Below are 21,356 nucleotides of genomic sequence, written 5' to 3' on the forward strand. Positions count from 1 at the left end.
AACTTTATAACACAATCGCGATTGCACAACACCTGGCGCCCCTGAGGTGGGTTTTTACAAAACGGCGCTCTACAAATTATCCGATTGTTCCTTATTGTCATTATTATTAATTGTTTTCTCACTGAGTCGAATCACTTTCACTTCACACAAACACCGGATCAATAATCTTTCACTTTAATTCAATATTCCGCAATATTCTCTAATACCATTTGAATTCAATAATTAACTGCAATTTCAAACAACACTTCTGATTTGTATCCCTTTCTCGGGGCTGTCAATCCACCAAAGTTCAAAACTCGACTCCCTCCGATCTCTCCTTTCCCGTGGGAATCTGTTTACTCAAGGCCTGTCTGTCAATAAATCTTCCGTCGTTGTTTAAACAAAAAATTTTTAGAGCACGTTATTTTATTATTTATCGTTTATTTTTGTGGATGTCCAAAACATCACAAGCCTTACCCCTCAAACAAGGAGCCCGTAGAAAAAAACTGTATAAATATAATTCAAATCACTGGACGGATTCAATTAAATTAATAAAATTGAAAATCCGCGAGTAAATTACCAAAGGCTGCCATTTTGTCAACATTATTAAACTAATGATTTGTTTTAGTTTGACTGAGTTTTTAATGTAACCGCAAAGCCAACATGTGAGACAGAGTCCAACAAATACGGCGATAATTTGGTATACAATAAATTATGATTTAAGATTTTCACGGCCTTTTATTTGAAAAATGAAAATATTTAAAAAAAAATAAATAAAAAATATTTTTGAAAAATGAAACTTATTTTCCCGGTATTTTTGTTATTTGTTTTTGGGGTGTTATGCCGTGTTGCGCTAACTTCTTCTTTAGCCAACGTTTCTGACAGCATTGCAGTGTCCATCATCAGGGCAGATGTGTTATTTGAGGTTGTGGTGAAATGTGAGCTTATGTATGAGGATGTGATACCGTGTTGCCAGCTCCAACCCTCTGAGCTAACATTAACGTATTATTTTTAAAGTGATTTTCTTCGCTTAGTTCTGGTGTAGCCGTCAATTACCGGATCCCAAGAACTATTGAGCTTAAAAATTAAACGTTAATGTGAAATACGTTTTTTGAAGTTCTCATACAAGTTAGGATGCTGATTTGATTCAGTGTCCCGGCCTTGTGATCTAGGAGATTTTGCTAAAAATAACCCCTTAATTATTATTAAGGCGACACAAATCTATATATTATCCTATATGGTATATTAATCCTTGGTACTAGTTATTTTATAGAATATTCATTTAAAACGTATTACGAGGCTCAAATATCCAACTATTTATGTACTATGTGCTATTTTATACATTTAAATTTTATATTATGATATTAAGGACATTAAATAATTCAAATTCGTCATGGTTTTAGAGACAAATTTGGTATTATATAAAATAAAATAAAACTTCGCAAAAATGTATATATTTTAATTTATATACAACTAATTTGTTTACCAATGTAAATCAGTCGTTTGTTATTTAAATTTACGCTCATCAAAGAGCTTTTTTTATTATCTTTAATATTTATTTTGTATTTCATTGAATGTTATTTACTTCAGAGCAAAATCATTAACTCTTAATTACCAAAATTGCCTCTAATATTTGGAAAATTGCCATTCTTTAATGGCTTATATTTTATAAATTAAAATTCAAATAAACTAGATATTTGCTAAACCATAGTGTTAAAAAAGGTTATATAAGATTATAAATAATAATATATTTTTTTAAATGGTTGGGTATATTGGTTTTTCATGAAAATGGCCATGCAGACGTTCCTCTTAAGAAGACCATAATTGAAAAAAAAACACTATGGAGAGTCCTGTTACCCAAACGTGAACAGATATTTTTGTGCACAAAATACCAGCACCATAAAACGATCTCTTTGCTTCTACAGTAGTTGGTGGTTCTGTCACCAAGAAGAAGTGCGTTAACTTTGGTAACTGGAGGTATCTTTCTCTCGTCCCTCCGCTCTCAAAAACCGACATGTCTTTCTTCAAAATTGATTCTAAATCTTGAAGTTTCAAAAACATGAGATGCAGCTCTATCAACTCTTCGTAACATCAATTTCAGCTATTCTTTCATTATGAAAGATTGGCCACCGCTTACCTATATAAACAGGATTTTTTCAATCCCACAAATCCCGCTATTGAAAATCCCACAAGTCCGCGAGATTACAGGAATGTGGGATTGCGAGATTATTAATGTAACCAGTTATTTTTCAATCCCGGGATTGCGGGATGCGGGGTTGCGGAGTTGTGGGATTCCAGGAATGAAAAAACCTATACGGGACTCTTGTGCGGTACCCGTTCACATGATCAAGATACCCCGGATCGATTGAGGGTACTTTTTAACCAGTGAAAAGTTGGGAGAAGAGAAAGCCTGAAAATAATTACACCATGCTTTGTGCTATCGTTCGGAGATGGAAACAGTTCTTTTAAAGAAGGGGGAAATTAATCATAATGAACACATAAAACAGATTTTTATTGCAAATAAATCATTTTTAAACAAGTTTTGTTAACAGCGTCCATTCTTGAATTTTACGTAATCTGAAAACGAAGAAAAAATATTTGTTAAAAATTTGATAACTTTGATCTAGAAAATAGTGGAAAGCATTATTCGTTAATATTGTCCTAAATGATTATATTACAATCAACTAAAACATTCTAACTTGTAAAATTGCCAACAGATGTCACACATTAAAATAAAAATGGCTATATTTATCAAAGGCACTATCTGGATTGCATTTAGTTCGGGTAGAATCTTGCAATCATATATAAAGATAGCAGCTACAAAAATGCGATAAGAAAACGAATATTATGTTGGTAGCTCTCAGTCGAAGTATGAAACTGTTAGCTCAGTGGTCAGAGCATTTTTCCGACAAGGAAGGGGTCCTGAATTCAATTCCAAGACGCGACTGAATATATACCTGTCTTTTTTATTTCATTTATTTTGTTTTAGAATCGTCAATATTGTATTCAACGCTGAGTTAACGCAGATCTACGATAAAATTACACGGACCATCATTTTTGTTATCAAGTTTAATTTAAGTTTTTCTTTTATATGTTCAATAATATTATTATAGTGATTATTGTGATTTATTTTTGTAATATTTCACTACCTCCTTCTTTAGCCAACGTTTCATTAATTAATGTTTATTTTTTATCAACATTAAATACCTAATTTCATTCTGTAGCGGTTCGCACCAATTAACACATATAAATGAGTCTGGCTGTCCACTGAATCTTGAGAAGTAAGGAAATTACTAAAAAAGAAGAGAAATAATAGAGATATACAATTATGTGACACTTACCCTCTCCCTTGTTACAGTTATCTACTTTCATGAGGCACGGGTTAACGAAACTCTTGGTGTTTCCATTGCTATTCCGGGCGCACAAGGATTCATAGTACAAGGGGCAGATCATAGAACAATCGGAAGATCGTTGGGCCAGAGCGGTGGCCATCACCAGAAACACTGTGAAATTACAATATTTATAATATTCAAAATTCCACCATAAAACAACCAGGTATTAAACCCAATGGCGTATATAAAAGAGGTTTAGGGGGTGCAAATCCCCCACCCTCAACGGCCTCAGTATTTGGTAGAAAAAAAAATACAATATCGCTCATGGAGCACATTCCTGGAAAGTAAAATAAAATTACTTATCCGACATATATAGCCACTGTTGATAGGTTCGATTACTGAGTAGTAAATTCAGACTTCATAAACCAATCAATCATTATCAATCGTCATCAATCAATATAAATTTAAATTATGTTCATTTGTTCAAAATCTTAAATCTCCGAAAGTACTTTACCGATTGGTTTTTACTTTTGACACAACGTTGAATTCAAATACGCGTGAGTTTTTATGTATTTATTTATTTTTTAATTTTCTCTATCTGCACAGACAGACACAAACGCGTGGCGGTGTACAGCTAGTTAAATAAATAAATTGTAAATCAAGAATAAACGTTATTCTGTAGATAAGCTATGATGAGGATGGTGAATTAACTTACTAACTAAATTACAGAAAAGTCAACAAATAAATAATTTTAAAAAACATGTCAGTTAACATTCTTTAGAAGACAATCTGTTAAAAAATGTAGAATATTATATTTACCAAATGCGAAGAAGACGAAGAATTTCATCTTGGAAAGAGAGCAGACAGTGTATGATCACAAACAGAAGAAAGGGATTATTTGGAATTAAAACACAAAACAGTTGCTTTATATAGCGATTTTGTTTTCTGAGGTCAATGTACCTAAACATATGTACACGTGTTTGGCTACACAGGGTCGTTTCGGAATTAAAAATATTACCAAAAAAATTGTTTAAAAATCGATCTTTGAAAATGACTGCATTTTTAGTGACAATCCCGCGAGAATTCGTGATCGAACTAAGAAATCCCGCGGAATTGCGGGATAGAATTAAGAAATCCTTCGAGATCTGAAGGATTTTTACTATGCGGTATTAAACTGAATTGATGGCAACATTTCATAAACATTTTTTTATTGAATTTTGGTATTAGTTATATTAATTGAAAGGGTACCTAATATAATAAGTATTTAAAAAAAGATCGTAAAATATATAAAAACATTACCATCACTGGCAGGACTCTATTTGAGATCATTTATGATCAATCATCTTTGGTACTAGTAACTAACCAACTAACTAATTATTCATCACGCCGTTTCCCCGCAGATGAAGGCAGAGAGGACGATTTTATAAATATATATATGAAAACGTAACGTGATGAGTATTTTACGAAGAAACTTATAAATAAAGTTCTGTTAAAAAGGTTATACTGTCTTGATTCTTTTTTTATGTTCTGTTTTGCATTCTTTAGAACATAATCGTAAAATAGGAATGCTGTGCTTGTTCTACAAGTACTTCAACGGGAGATATTCTGAATAATAAGAGGATTTGATCCCTTCGGCATCAGTATACAGCCGGAAAACAAACCGAACGCGTTTCCAACAATTTTTACACGGTTGATATTAGCTCGGCTGTGGAACGAATGTTTCCCCCCATAAAATGGGTTTCTTTAAGAGATATAGGTACGCAGCGTCCGGACCTGACCCACTGTTGTTGTTGGTGGATGATTTGTGCAAAGCATTTATTTATAATTTCAATAAATTGAAACGCTGAGTTGTAAATAATATAGGTTCACTTTGTAAAAACATGTTGCAGTAACGATAAAATCATCTCCAAGTTGTTTTGCAAAATGAAAATAATGTCTTTTTGCATTATTTTAGCATCACTGAATGTTTAAAAAAAGAGGACGCGAAGAGAAATTATAAATGGAGATCTCAAATGTAATAAATGATGTCGATACTTAAGAATTATCAAAAAACACCTACTTTTATTTTCTAGGCAATATTTAATGATTATAAAGAACATAAACCTGTCTTTCTTCTTCTTTATGTGCCGTATCAGGTCCCCCCCGACGTTGGCGATCACTCTAGAAAATGTCTCTTTGTTTTGCGCTGCCTGGAATAGCTCCTCCACACTTCTAATGCCGGTCCACTCTCGTATATTTCGCAGCCAAGACATTTGTCTCCTACCAGGCCCTCTGCGACCCTCTATCTTGCCTTTCAATATTAACTGGAGCAAGTGATACTTCTCCCCTCGAAGTACATGACCCAGATATGAAATTTTCCTGATTTTTATTAATCGAAGCAGTTCTCTCTCTGCTCTAGCCCGCCTGAGAATTTCTGTGTTGGTGATCATGTCGGTCCATGTATTCTCCGGTGAAGCCACATTTCAAAATCCTCTAACCTGTTCATGGTATTTACTTTCAAGGTCCATGTTTCACATCCATACAACAAGACCGACCACATATAACATTTTAGCATTCTCTGCCTTAGTTTTAAGCTGATATTATCATTGCAGAAGAGGGATTTCATTTTAATGAACGCAGTTCTTGCTGCTTCAATTCTGCACCTAACCTCTACATCTGGGTCAAGAGTCTCCGTGAGAATACTGCCGAGGTATCTAAATCTTTCGACCTTTTCGACATTGCAACCATTTAACTGTATCACTGATTCAGAGTGATCTAGTCGTCCAAATGTCATCCATTTTGTTTTATTGACGTTGATTGTTAGGCCCAGTTGCTCACCAGCATTATTAACAAGATTTAATAGGTCTTGGAGGTCATCGATACAGTCAGCTAGTAATACAGTATCATCTGCGTATCTTATGTTATTAATGACAACTCCGTTGATCTTAAGACCCTTCTCAGTATTACTTAGAGCTCTTTTAAAGAAACCTGTCTTTAACATCAAAAAAATAATTAAAAATGAATTTCATGAAACGTCTAATTATGTGGTCGAAGTAAATAGTGAAACCCGGAGAATACTCGTAAACCAAGAAAAAATTAAAATCAGATACCAAAGAATCTTTGTTGAAGACACAAATCCAGTTATGCAATGTTACCACTGTCTACGCTTCGGACATGGTACTGCAAGATTTCTGCAGAGAAAGGACAAAAACTCTGTTTTCAGTTACTGTGGTCTCGATCACACATACAGTGAATACGGGAACAAGACCAAACAACCAAATTGCAAAAATTGTTGTATTCAAAATGAAAAAAAAAAGATATTTCCAGTTAATCATAGGGCAAATGACAAAAACAACTGTAAGGTATATAAAAAAATGCTCGCAATCTCTGATCAAAATATTAAATATTAATTTTATTTTAAATTAGAATCTTTTGTTATATTTTACTATTAGGTAAATAACATAAATGAAAATAATCAATTTAATATACATGTGTACGTGATATGTAAACTCACATTATAAGTTTTTTATTGCATATATAATAATAATAATAATAATTGGATAATTTGTATAGCGCCGTTTTTGTGAAAAATCACCTCAAGGGCGCTGTATCAAACTGTTTAACTAATTCACATTATATTTTATTTGTTTATTTATTCATTTTCGGGAAATCGATAGTTTACATTTAATCAGTTTGTACATAAGTATTATATAGTAAAATGAAACCAATTATGGATTTCCTCCTTGTGAATTTACCTCTACTGAGACGGCATAATATGGAATAAGTAAATTAAATTTGTGAGAAAGGAATATGAATTAAAAATTTTATACAAAACAAAAGATTATATAAAACGTAAGATTTACAGAACAATTCATTTATAGCCATGGACAGAGGTTGAAGATATAAAACAAATCATAATAGAGATATAAATATTATGCGTCAGAGAATGACGCTTACATCCTTTTTTGGCAAAAAATCTTTCAAAATTTGTCAAGACAACCTCCAAATTTTCCAAATTTTCTAACTAAGGGCATTACTCATATGTTGCCTACAAGCGAAAATATTAATAATGCCTCTCAGTATTGACTCATTACATGTTTACCGACAATTTATAAAATTTTAACCTTTTGCTTGACAGATTTAATATAAACTCATTTAGATGAAAAAAATATTTTATCTGAACAGCATAAAGGTTGTCGCAGAAAATATATGGGATGTAAAGAACCATTAGTTATTGATTCTTTAATTCTAAAACGGATTCAAACTCAAAAGCGTAATTTACATACTTGCTATACAGGGTGTATCGGCACTAACCCGACAAACTTTAACCAGCTATTCCTTAGCACATTTGGAGTAAAAAATCTTATGTGCACTTTGCTGTCCGGTAACGTTTTTTTTAATAAAAAATTAACTAAACATATTTTCACCACATGTCACCACTGTTTTATCGTTTGTCAAAGTTTGAAAGCAACGTCGCAACTGATTCCTGACGTCGCTGCGAACGAAGCCCGTATTACACAACCAGTACCAGAAAATAAATATTTTATTTAACAATAATTATTATTCACATTTTTCGTATGCGAATCACTGATTGTCTTCTTGTATTGTACACATCAGTTTTATTTTTGTATCGAAATTGTTTCACCTCTGGAGTGCTCTGGTTTCACCTCTTACGCGTTTCACGTATTAAATAGTCTAATTTTGAAACAAAGAAACTAATTAGTAGGTTTCCTGAATTTATAATCGAAGACCATCGAAGTCCAATAATTCTGAGCACTTTTAAAAACAATTTTCCTCACTTAGGTACTTATCAATAATAATAATTGGATTATTTGAATAGCGCCGTTGTTTTTCAAATCACCGTAAGTGCTCTGTCAAAATGTTACTTGCAAGGCTATCCAACAGCGTATATTTTTTAATAAATTTAGTTATTTACAACTTCGCGGACTGTGATTTACGAATATTATTGCTTATGTTAAAAGCCTTCCAGAATTACCGGAACATAACGAGCAGCTTGACACACTTAAGTTTATTTCCACTAATTTGAAGGTACAAAGAATGTATAGTTTTAAAAACAATCCTGATGAATCAAAAAACGGTTCATATAAAACAGCTCAACAGCGAGCAGAAAGCACTCACGCAAAGGAAAACACGTCATGACTGCATGGGATAAGCATGTGATCGACCATCTGCCAAATGAATGCTGCCAGATTGCTAAGTTATTTACATAATAATTATTAAATTTTATTTAAAACATCGCATATTATTTAAAAACTCGACAATAAATTACAACTATAATTTAAAAAAATATTCCTAACCCCACGCTTTTTCGCAATTGATTAATTAATTCAGAATTGAAACGTTGCTTGAAATGACTAGCCGTATTTGGTGACCAGATCTGAATATCCAGGTACTTCCTCACCTTCCACTCCTTCCCTTAGCCATAAAACTTACCCCAATTCAACATAAAAATTGTGTAGATATATCGGATGTAATGAAATGCTGTAATGTTTCACCTTTTTGGGTGTGAGAGTAATTTTATATAATTCCTTTTTGTTTGTTTAAAACAAATATAGAATTTTCTTCTCTCTTGGCTATGACCGATATTTAAAATTTTTTTCTAAGGCTTTGCATATGTGTTCGCAGGGATGGAAAATTCCTCCCCTACAACACATAAGCCTCCATGAAAATTGGACCCTTTTCCTTGATATCTATAGAAAGCTACTTAAAGCTCTCTTGTACTATATATCTTTATAGACATATGTACTTAACTAATTAATACGTTATTTACGATCTTGAACGCAAATATACCCGTATTTATATTGTAATTAAATTCCATCAAACGTTGTGTAATTTTTTTGATTTATGATATAGGATTTTAATTACATTCATTTTTGTGGTAACCCCTTTGGTTCTGATCGAGGTGTTGAGTTTCACAATTTAATTGGTCTTTCCATTGCAAACCTAGACTTAAATGAATTCTCTGAATGAGCTAACTTTCCTATTGTAATTTCTGATTCCCTGCACCCTAACAAAGTCGTAGTCAAACGCTGATAAAAGATATTATACATGTTTATTTGGACAGGTAATTTGATATAACTCAAATGGTTAATTGTTAGTAAATTTGATTTTGGTAAACTCTTGTGTCTGTGTGGCGCCACTCCTTTATGATTCTGCTGCTATAAGGTACATGTTAAGATTGATTTAGTAGGTTAATGTAATTAGTTAATTGCATATTTGACGAACTCGGAATAGCCCATTTGCTGGCATAATTTGGCTCCAAATCCTCCTGCAAGTAAACGAGATGATCGTGAGTCAACAAGAAATTTGCACAATCCTTTGACACGGCTCTTTGATTGATACCTAAGTTATCTCGTCCCAAAAAGCCTTCCACGTCATCATGTGCTGCCTTCAAGTTTCCCCTCGGGTCTCGATACCCCCAAATTCCGACCCCTCCTTGGACTACAATTTACTTAGGGCGAACCGGTTTCGTCCTATATACAATCATATACTCACGGTTGGTGTGGACTTACGGGTTGTGAATCCTCATTCCACGTTTAAGAGAGGATGCGAGAGTGGTCTACCGACCTAAATGCAAGCTGTATGCAGGTCCGCATTCTCCAGTAAACAGTACATACGAATAAATATATGTATACATACAGTTTGGGAAAGGTTTATAACTCGCAATACGAGGCTATCTACCTCGCATCCCGAGCTCGGATCTCGCACGAAGAATTCTGCACAATTCTAGGATTGGTAACCGAATATATACGTACTAATAAGGTGATACTAATAAATACTAGTAGAATAAGGTCATATTTGATAGTTTGTTTTGGAGAGCTATCGAACTCCAGGCTTTTGTTTGTTTGGTTTTGACGTTTTTATTTAAGAGAATCGTCATCTCTATTTGGTTTGGTTAATGGTCTTGTTGTAGGAGCGACCACTGCCTCCTGCTTGATGAACCGTATTTGTTTTAAATTTTACCTCCAGGGTTCAACATTAATTTTTGTTCATCCTATCCCGTGATTTTCCAATTGTTTCAAGTGGTTGATTGCCACATTAGAGAGTACTCGACCCTCAAATATCTCAGGCAACTGATGGGGTTTTGTATGAGCACCCAATCAATAAAATTCAAATGTTTCGTATAATTATTCGATATAAATCTGGCTAACCCGTGATTTTTCAATTGTCGATTGTGAATGATAAGTATTTGTAAGCACGCAGCTTCCAGCTGTTTCAGGTAACTAATAAAAATCTATGCGACTATCTAATCAATGATATTTAAATGTTTCATGTAATTTCGATATAAATCTGGCTAACCCGTGATTTTTCAATTGTCGTTTGTGATTGATAAGTATTTGAGAACACGCATCTTCCAGCTGTTTCGGGTAATTAATAAAATCCTTTGTGACTAACTAATTATGGCCAAGGTCGTTTTCAAACTATGCGGTTGGCCCAATTCTCCAGTGATCCTTTGTTTTGTAAACAAATAATATAAACATCTCCTGACACACTAACCTAAATGTGAGATTTGTTTATTTTAAAATTCCTTAGAAGTCATTTGTGCCTCTTAACTTTTATTGTGCACTATTAATTAAAATATTTTTAAATCCTTTATTGAAGTTAAACTATTTATTTCATTTTCCGAATTTAGTAAATTTACTAGAAGTTAAGTGAAAATAATATAAATATATATATATGTACACATATCTCGATTGTCAAAATACGTTAAATAAGATTACATATATTAATAAATAAATATAAGGTATATGATTCTACATGGTCTTGAATATTAATAAATACATATTTTCTTTTTCAATAATATAGATATGTCCTCGGGTAGGTATTAAAAATCGCTACCATTTCGATGTTTCGATTAATAAATAAAATACATATATATAATTACATTACTCATATATATATTCTTTATGTACAATATTTTATTTTATATTTATAAATATATATACAAATATACAATATACATATATTAATGTGTAATTCTTTGTTTTGTTGTTTTAATTTAATATTCAATTGATATACTTCCACTTCACAGCCCTTCTGTGTCTCCTGGGACCTGAAAATTATTTATAAAAGGAAAACTCACCCACGTCAAGGTATTTCCGGTCGGGTAGTACACAACAACCTTGATGAAGAAATCCTACCTAATTAATTGTATTTTTCAACTAATTTCAAAATAAATCTTTTCGACTATTTATTCCTATTTAATATTTTATTCTCGCTTGAATCATATAAATTAGCTGATATTTAATTTTTCTTCCGAACGAAATCCTAATTCAGAAAACCCGTTGATTTAATAACACTTTTCTAGTTTAAGCTTTTGAATGATAACTGTTAAAATACTTTTTTCGAAATGATAGACTGATGATTAAAATTCCGGTTAAACGACAAACACTTTTAACACTGTCGCTATACGCACGATGGATTTTAATTGAACAATTTATTAATTCTAAATTTCTTTTTATCTAAATTGATAAGAAAATTTATTCCGAATTGTGCAAACTTTTAAATAACTTCTTAATAAATTAAATTTTTTCCCTCTTACTATTAATTTTAGAACAAAGGTTTAAACGTTTATTATTATCGAATCCTTTTTTTTGTTTTTGTGTTTCTTTTAACCTAAGATGAAGTATTTATTACTATTATTATTATTTTTTAACCAAATTGACGTTAAATTATAATCTATTTTTAAATATCAATACGCGATCACGTTCACTTTAGATTAACGATAACAAACTCTTAAATTTAATTTGAATGTTTTCACTTTGAATGAAATAATTATTTTTAAATTTTTAATTAATTCACAATTCACTTTTTGCACTTCACTTAACACTTTTAAGCACTGAGTTTAAATTATATTTATTTTCACTGTTTAACCAAATTAAACTGATTTAACAAAACTTCACTGGTGGGGTTTTCAGAATTTAGAAACTGAATTTAAGACTTTTTACAAAACTTTCTAAGTCCAGGGACTTGTTCAGAATTTAACACTTAGATTATTTCACTAGAATTTTACCAATAGACGTAGTACTGCCATGTAACAACTTTTCAAACCCTCGGCGCGACTGCCCTCCTGACTGATGAGTTCCATCTTTTATACCCCTCTCAGGTTCCAAAAGACGTATCTGAATTTCTCTTGATGCTTAATTCTATCTCCTATCAACTCGTAAATCCAAACACCCCTTCCATCAATATCGATCGTTCCTACATAAGATGTTCTGCTTTCCGGCTCAAGGCGGTGTTCAGTTTCCATCTCACAATTCTAAATCGATAGGGTCCGAATCAGGTAAGTCTGCGTTAATCGCCCAAGCTCCCTTTGTCCTCTGTTCATACAAAAATGTAGTTAAAATCTCATGATTTTGCGTTCCTTTTTTTTCTCAATCCGCGATAGGTCCGTCCTCAATAACATATATATAGATCTCAATTTTATGCATCTCGTGCGAAATTGTTTAAATCCATGCTGAAATCTTTACTACGCATTTTTGAATTTCGATTCGTATAAATTCTACTCAATTTTATTGTCCCTTATATGGGCTTTTCCATTTTCACCAGTACTTTCTCTCTTAATGCCGCAGATTTGAATTTTTCCTTATCTTTTGGATTTTCTTTTATCCGCGACGTTTTCTTGCACAATTTTCTTCTTTATTTTTTTGTTATTTCTCATAACTCTATAACTAATTATTTTCCAAGTCGTATTTATTAATTTCACGGATAAATTCGAATTGTATCGCTTTTCTCCACTTGGATTATTCTTTATCTCCGTTCTTTACCCTTCCTTTTATCTTTTCTCCACTTTTCCCGATGTGTGTGGTCTCCAGGAAAATTTCATACTTCATCTATTATTAATTAATATATAGTTTTCCACACTTCTATGGGAGATATATCTAATTAGACTCTGGGATATCTGTCATTTTTATTGCCTGATCCAATCTCCGCCCCATCCTCCATCCCTCACTTACAAGATTTCACATAAATTATATGTCTGGACACCTGTTTACGTTTAAAATTTTGGTACTAGACTCGTAAATTTAGTTTAATTTCAAACCTATTAATTTTAATCTCTTTTGACTAATCTAAATACTTCATAAGACCAACGTTAAAGTTAATCGCTTTTCCAATCGTTTATTACCTTAACGTAAATAAAAATCATGTTCGGATTTCGATTGTTTACCCTTCAAAATATACATGAGACCGCCAACCTTTTATCTTGGTTCGATCCCTCCGTAATATTGGGTAACTCTAATATATATCTAACCTAATAATTATGTATAATGTCTACTTTTCCTGAATCTAATCTATCGCTATATGTTTAGTGTTACTGTCTTCTTCTGATACTCGATTTTCACGTCCCTAGAACCTTCGTAGCAGCTAAAATCTCTGTATTATCCTTCCATTCGGTCGCCGCAATTTTCTAAAATGTCTATTTTTTTTGCGAGATTTTCATTCAAAATTGATTTACCAATATGTCCGTTTCATCTTAAATTGATAACGATTAATTTCCATTGTTTCCAACACTCACTCCTCTCTTTAGTACGATTTTTATCGAACATGACACCCTCCTTCTATCATAAATAATTGCACTACAGTTGAAATTCCGCCAGTAACTTTCCTTCGCTTTTCCCGTCCCTTTTTTATACTATCACGTTTATAAATTTTCCATTGCATTTTCGTGCGTGTGTTTTTCAATTTGTAAAATCTTCAAAGCACTCGATTTTCTATGGTTCGCCATCACCTAAATGTCTCGGTTATTGTAAACATTTCCTAGAGTTTGTCGCCTTGAACGTCAGTGTTTATGCCATAGTGCGTTCACCTCTAATTTTTGTGGGAACGGAAATGCAATTAATTATCTTTTTTAATGTCGGGTCCAAGGTTCAATCCTTTGTCTTTCGTAGACACACCCCCCTTCGTTCACTGATTGGTTACTCAAAATTTTTATAGCTCTTTGTTTAGATCTATTGGTTGACAACCTTCATTGTTTATTTTTAGGCCTAGGAAAGGGGAAGTACCAGTCGTCCTAGGCGATTTTACGACCTCTTTGCTTTCGTCCCGGAACCTTGATTTAATTTCAACTATTACAGGAGTCTACTGCAAGCAAGCTGGATCAATTCTTTCTCCGCCAGATGTCGTTAGTATGTCCGTTTTTCATAAATAATTTGCATATTTTCTTGCAGCTATGGTTTATCTGTTTTTTCTTTCACTGTGATTTAAAGCCTTTCATCACAGTTCCCCCCTCTGAACTCAATTTGCTGTGGCTAACGTTGTATACTACTTTAGACATCGAAATTGTGTTCAAAATGTAGTCTAGCTTTTCTCCCCCCCTCGTTCAGTTATTCCTTTTCCTACATCACTTCCTGTTATTTCCTTTCTCTACCTCACTCTATCATTCCCTATCTCTCTCTCCATTCTGTTATTTCCTTTCTCCCCCCCCCCTCATTCTGTTATTCCCTATCTCTCTTTCCATTCTGTTATTTCCTTTCTCCCCCCCCCCTCATTCTGTTATTCCCTATCTCTCTTTCCATTCTGTTATTTCCTTTCTCCCCCCCCTCATTCTGTTATTCCCTATCTCTCTTTCCATTCTGTTTGGATTGTTAACAACCTTGACCTTGAATCACATTGTGTTTTCTATTTTCTTTTCGCGTAGATTTTATTTTATGGAATTTTCTCTAATTTTGATAAACTCAAAATTAATCTCTTTTTTTTTTCTGGGAAAAAAAACACGCCCCTCGACTCGCGTGTTTAGGTGGTCCTCAACCTGGTTGGACTAAGACCTCCCTTACAACAAGCGTTTCTTGACGTTTTATTCTTCAATCTTTTTTTTTTTCTTTAATGAAAAAATTTTTTTTTTTTTTTCAATTCCAAACTGTTGAGTACCCCTGCTCCGTGTTATCAGTTGCTGCAAATTCCAATTCTACGCGCTTCCGTTTATTACTTTTCTAGACCATTTTATTTATTTTCATTCACTGTCAAGTGGCTTATCTCGGTGCCGTCTGAATTGTAATTTTTCTTTGAAGTTGAAAGTTGAAATCACAACTAACACTTTTGTTGTTTCAAAACAACGCTTATTTGTTTGATCTATACTTGATTTAAGCTCCGATATTTGTATTTCATAATAAGTGTCCGCAAATCCTAACACTTTTATCCCGTTAGATAAATCATAATTTATCTTTTATCTTTATCCAATGTTTATCCTTATCTATAAGGATTATTTACGTTATCCTTCGTTTCATCTGAATATCACTTTTATCTTATCCTTTTTCGCTTTGTTTATCTTAATGTGTCACCCGTTCGTTCATGAAGGGCCAAGTTGGTTTACGTTTGAAATTCCTTCGCGTTGAATCCAAGTCGTAAATTTCTTACTTTGTTTATATTCTCAAAGGCGCGAGGGTTAGTTTTATAAACAATATGAGTCCTATTTTGTGGGTTCACTGTCCCGTCATAATGAATCGTGTTTAATTGCTTTCGTTTGTTTACGTAACGCAGTCTGTTGCATGCGAGCACTTTTTCACTTTTATTTATATTTTATTTATTGATCTATTTTATTTTTAATATCACTACTCTATTTTACCTTTCTCTGGTAACAATATTTCTCTTCTCGTTTTTCTATTTTTTTTTTGTTTTCTAGATTTTTTTTTTTTTTTTTGTATTTCATCACCTGATTGTCCCTGTAAATTTTCAAGTTCATTTATGATTTCCACGTCACGCTCTCGTATATCTTTGACTTCGACATCCGAATATGTTCTAGCCTCCCCCTCTGACTGACCCATATTTTCACGTGCCTTCAAATTCTCGACTTGTAACGAACTTTTTCGCGATCGTTTGAATATTTCTCTCAGTTCATCACCTAAAGGAATTGTTTCGGTGCTTACCTTCGCGTCATCGAGTTTTCTTTTCTCTGCCATATTTATTTCTTGTTGAGTTCAAATCTATATTCAATTTGCAAAATTTGTAAATTCTATCATGATTTTTTTGAAATACCTAACATGATTTTTTCCAATACCTAACATGAATTTCTTTTCAATAGGTATATATATACACATATATATATATCCCATCATAAACATTCGTCAACGACATTAAAATCTCGAGCCAACTCTGAATTGTTTTTTTTTTTTTCTTTGAAATTGAAACTCGAATTCTCAACTAACACTTTGTCTTTTCAAAACAACGTTTATTTGTTTGGCCTATACTTGAATTTTTTATCGAATCCATTGACTGGGTTCTCTGTGTCTTAAAATATGTCTTAATAGTCAACTACCTGATCCGAATGTCAACAAAATTATCATGAGTAAATCTTACGTTATTTCAACTTACCCGTTTATATGGTAAATTATATTATGTAAGATTAATCTTACCTCACAAAACAAAACATCAACTGTTTCACCCTCATTAATGTCTCTGTCGACTATCGAGATTTGTGATCCTGACAACAAGTATCTACATTGGCGGCACGTAGCGCGACCATTTGAATCTAACACGTGGTCCTAAAGATTAGCTATGATGTAATACAATTACACTTTTCTATTTTGATATTATTGTTATTATAGATCTATCTATCACATGATATGGGTGTAATATTTCCGCTATTTATTATGTTACAACATGATCATAATAGATTACCCCCAACATCTCAAAATAATTGTTTTTCTTTTGTTTTATAATGATATTAATGTTAATCAAAAAAAAATATATATTTTTTTTTTGTTAATCAATTGATATTAATCAATTTTATATTTTTCGTAATCATTATTTTTGCAAAACCAATGATATCTAGTAAGGTACATTGGGTGTTGTAAAACATTAATCAATTTAATTTCTCTAAATTCTGTCGAATGTCTAGCGATGAAATAATAATTTCTTTTCCTGACTTTGTGAATAATTTGTTAAGTACCACGGCCCGCCGCTGGTCGGATATAAGATAAACAATAATTGTTTACGTTAATACTTCACGATATCCAAATGCAATGTTTATGTTATACTTGTTCCAGCTATCTCGTTTTGTGTCATTGTTTATTTAATCTCGACGTTTGTTATTTAATTTTTTGTTCCTCGGAGTGATACGTATTATTCAACGATGTTTCCGACTTTTTAAAATCTCGATGTTTATCTTATCAATTTTTAGATGTTCTTTGATGTCCCAATAAGTTCGATGTTTTTCGGGTTTGTCTGTTTATTAAACTTGCTTTATATCAACATTCCGATTTGTTCGATGAACCCAAAACATAAACAATGTTTTTGTTTACGGAACGCATTCCTCTCGAGTGAATGACATCATTAACCTACTTCTTTCATATTGTTTATATTATCGTATGAAAAGAATTTTTATTGACTCTAAAGTTCACGGTCATTTGAATTAACACATTTTTATTTATAAGGACACTTTTTGTATTATAAGATTTATTCGTTAACACTTTCTTTTTGGATTTATTGTTTGTTTACGTTAATCTATTATTATTTTTAAATTTTACTGTATATTTATGTAATGTCGCACTTTTCTGATAATTTTTTTTTGTTTTTGTTTTGTTAACTCTTTAATTAATTTTGTTCTATTTATTATTATTATTTTCTCCGTTTTTGCAATAGGTTGACCAATAACTTTGTTTTTTTTCTCTCAAAACTTATAAAACCTGAACCTCCTGGACACGGCTATGCAGTTGTAATGTTTCACCTTTTTGGGTGTGAGAGTAATTTTATATAATTCCTTTTTGTTTGTTTAAAACAAATATAGAATTTTCTTCTCTCTTGGCTATGACCGATATTTAAAATTTTTTTCTAAGGCTTTGCATATGTGTTCGCAGGGATGGAAAATTCCTCCCCTACAACACATAAGCCTCCATGAAAATTGGACCCTTTTCCTTGATATCTATAGAAAGCTACTTAAAGCTCTCTTGTACTATATATCTTTATAGACATATGTACTTAACTAATTAATACGATATTTACGATCTTGAACGCAAATATACCCGTATTTATATTGTAATTAAATTCCATCAAACGTTGTGTAATTTTTTTGATTTATGATATAGGATTTTAATTACATTCATTTTTGTGGTAACCCCTTTGGTTCTGATCGAGGTGTTGAGTTTCACAATTTAATTGGTCTTTCCATTGCAAACCTAGACTTAAATGAATTCTCTGAATGAGCTAACTTTCCTATTGTAATTTCTGATTCCCTGCACCCTAACAAAGTCGTAGTCAAACGCTGATAAAAGATATTATACATGTTTATTTGGACAGGTAATTTGATATAACTCAAATGGTTAATTGTTAGTAAATTTGATTTTGGTAAACTCTTGTGTCTGTGTGGCGCCACTCCTTTATGATTCTGCTGCTATAAGGTACATGTTAAGATTGATTTAGTAGGTTAATGTAATTAGTTAATTGCATATTTGACGAACTCGGAATAGCCCATTTGCTGGCATAATTTGGCTCCAAATCCTCCTGCAAGTAAACGAGATGATCGTGAGTCAACAAGAAATTTGCACAATCCTTTGACACGGCTCTTTGATTGATACCTAAGTTATCTCGTCCCAAAAAGCCTTCCACGTCATCATGTGCTGCCTTCAAGTTTCCCCTCGGGTCTCGATACCCCCAAATTCCGACCCCTCCTTGGACTACAATTTACTTAGGGCGAACCGGTTTCGTCCTATATACAATCATATACTCACGGTTGGTGTGGACTTACGGGTTGTGAATCCTCATTCCACGTTTAAGAGAGGATGCGAGAGTGGTCTACCGACCTAAATGCAAGCTGTATGCAGGTCCGCATTCTCCAGTAAACAGTACATACGAATAAATATATGTATACATACAGTTTGGGAAAGGTTTATAACTCGCAATACGAGGCTATCTACCTCGCATCCCGAGCTCGGATCTCGCACGAAGAATTCTGCACAATTCTAGGATTGGTAACCGAATATATACGTACTAATAAGGTGATACTAATAAATACTAGTAGAATAAGGTCATATTTGATAGTTTGTTTTGGAGAGCTATCGAACTCCAGGCTTTTGTTTGTTTGGTTTTGACGTTTTTATTTAAGAGAATCGTCATCTCTATTTGGTTTGGTTAATGGTCTTGTTGTAGGAGCGACCACTGCCTCCTGCTTGATGAACCGTATTTGTTTTAAATTTTACCTCCAGGGTTCAACATTAATTTTTGTTCATCCTATCCCGTGATTTTCCAATTGTTTCAAGTGGTTGATTGCCACATTAGAGAGTACTCGACCCTCAAATATCTCAGGCAACTGATGGGGTTTTGTATGAGCACCCAATCAATAAAATTCAAATGTTTCGTATAATTATTCGATATAAATCTGGCTAACCCGTGATTTTTCAATTGTCGATTGTGAATGATAAGTATTTGTAAGCACGCAGCTTCCAGCTGTTTCAGGTAACTAATAAAAATCTATGCGACTATCTAATCAATGATATTTAAATGTTTCATGTAATTTCGATATAAATCTGGCTAACCCGTGATTTTTCAATTGTCGTTTGTGATTGATAAGTATTTGAGAACACGCATCTTCCAGCTGTTTCGGGTAATTAATAAAATCCTTTGTGACTAACTAATTATGGCCAAGGTCGTTTTCAAACTATGCGGTTGGCCCAATTCTCCAGTGATCCTTTGTTTTGTAAACAAATAATATAAACATCTCCTGACACACTAACCTAAATGTGAGATTTGTTTATTTTAAAATTCCTTAGAAGTCATTTGTGCCTCTTAACTTTTATTGTGCACTATTAATTAAAATATTTTTAAATCCTTTATTGAAGTTAAACTATTTATTTCATTTTCCGAATTTAGTAAATTTACTAGAAGTTAAGTGAAAATAATATAAATATATATATATGTACACATATCTCGATTGTCAAAATACGTTAAATAAGATTACATATATTAATAAATAAATATAAGGTATATGATTCTACATGGTCTTGAATATTAATAAATACATATTTTCTTTTTCAATAATATAGATATGTCCTCGGGTAGGTATTAAAAATCGCTACCATTTCGATGTTTCGATTAATAAATAAAATACATATATATAATTACATTACTCATATATATATTCTTTATGTACAATATTTTATTTTATATTTATAAATATATATACAAATATACAATATACATATATTAATGTGTAATTCTTTGTTTTGTTGTTTTAATTTAATATTCAATTGATATACTTCCACTTCACAGCCCTTCTGTGTCTCCTGGGACCTGAAAATTATTTATAAAAGGAAAACTCACCCACGTCAAGGTATTTCCGGTCGGGTAGTACACAACAACCTTGATGAAGAAATCCTACCTAATTAATTGTATTTTTCAACTAATTTCAAAATAAATCTTTTCGACTATTTATTCCTATTTAATATTTTATTCTCGCTTGAATCATATAAATTAGCTGATATTTAATTTTTCTTCCGAACGAAATCCTAATTCAGAAAACCCGTTGATTTAATAACACTTTTCTAGTTTAAGCTTTTGAATGATAACTGTTAAAATACTTTTTTCGAAATGATAGACTGATGATTAAAATTCCGGTTAAACGACAAACACTTTTAACACTGTCGCTATACGCACGATGGATTTTAATTGAACAATTTATTAATTCTAAATTTCTTTTTATCTAAATTGATAAGAAAATTTATTCCGAATTGTGCAAACTTTTAAATAACTTCTTAATAAATTAAATTTTTTCCCTCTTACTATTAATTTTAGAACAAAGGTTTAAACGTTTATTATTATCGAATCCTTTTTTTTGTTTTTGTGTTTCTTTTAACCTAAGATGAAGTATTTATTACTATTATTATTATTTTTTAACCAAATTGACGTTAAATTATAATCTATTTTTAAATATCAATACGCGATCACGTTCACTTTAGATTAACGATAACAAACTCTTAAATTTAATTTGAATGTTTTCACTTTGAATGAAATAATTATTTTTAAATTTTTAATTAATTCACAATTCACTTTTTGCACTTCACTTAACACTTTTAAGCACTGAGTTTAAATTATATTTATTTTCACTGTTTAACCAAA

At 32.2% G+C, this 21,356-nt stretch overlaps 1 protein-coding gene across 1 annotated transcript in view; it reads right to left on the bottom strand.

Moving 5' to 3' along the window:
• The window catches only part of LOC149409681 (agrin-like), a 100,355-nt gene that overhangs the window by 13,314 nt on the left and 65,685 nt on the right, over window positions 1-21,356 (bottom strand). Inside the window, exon 6 of the mRNA XM_089649471.1 lies at window positions 3,321-3,482. Within this exon, the coding sequence (XP_089505597.1) occupies window positions 3,321-3,482 (162 nt within the window). The remainder of the gene's footprint in view (window positions 1-3,320; window positions 3,483-21,356) is intronic.

This window comes from Hesperophylax consimilis, chromosome 30 (assembly GCF_061612785.1).
Source record: "Hesperophylax consimilis isolate HC1 chromosome 30, BYU_Hcon_1.0, whole genome shotgun sequence".
Taxonomy (NCBI): Eukaryota; Metazoa; Arthropoda; class Insecta; order Trichoptera; family Limnephilidae; genus Hesperophylax; species Hesperophylax consimilis.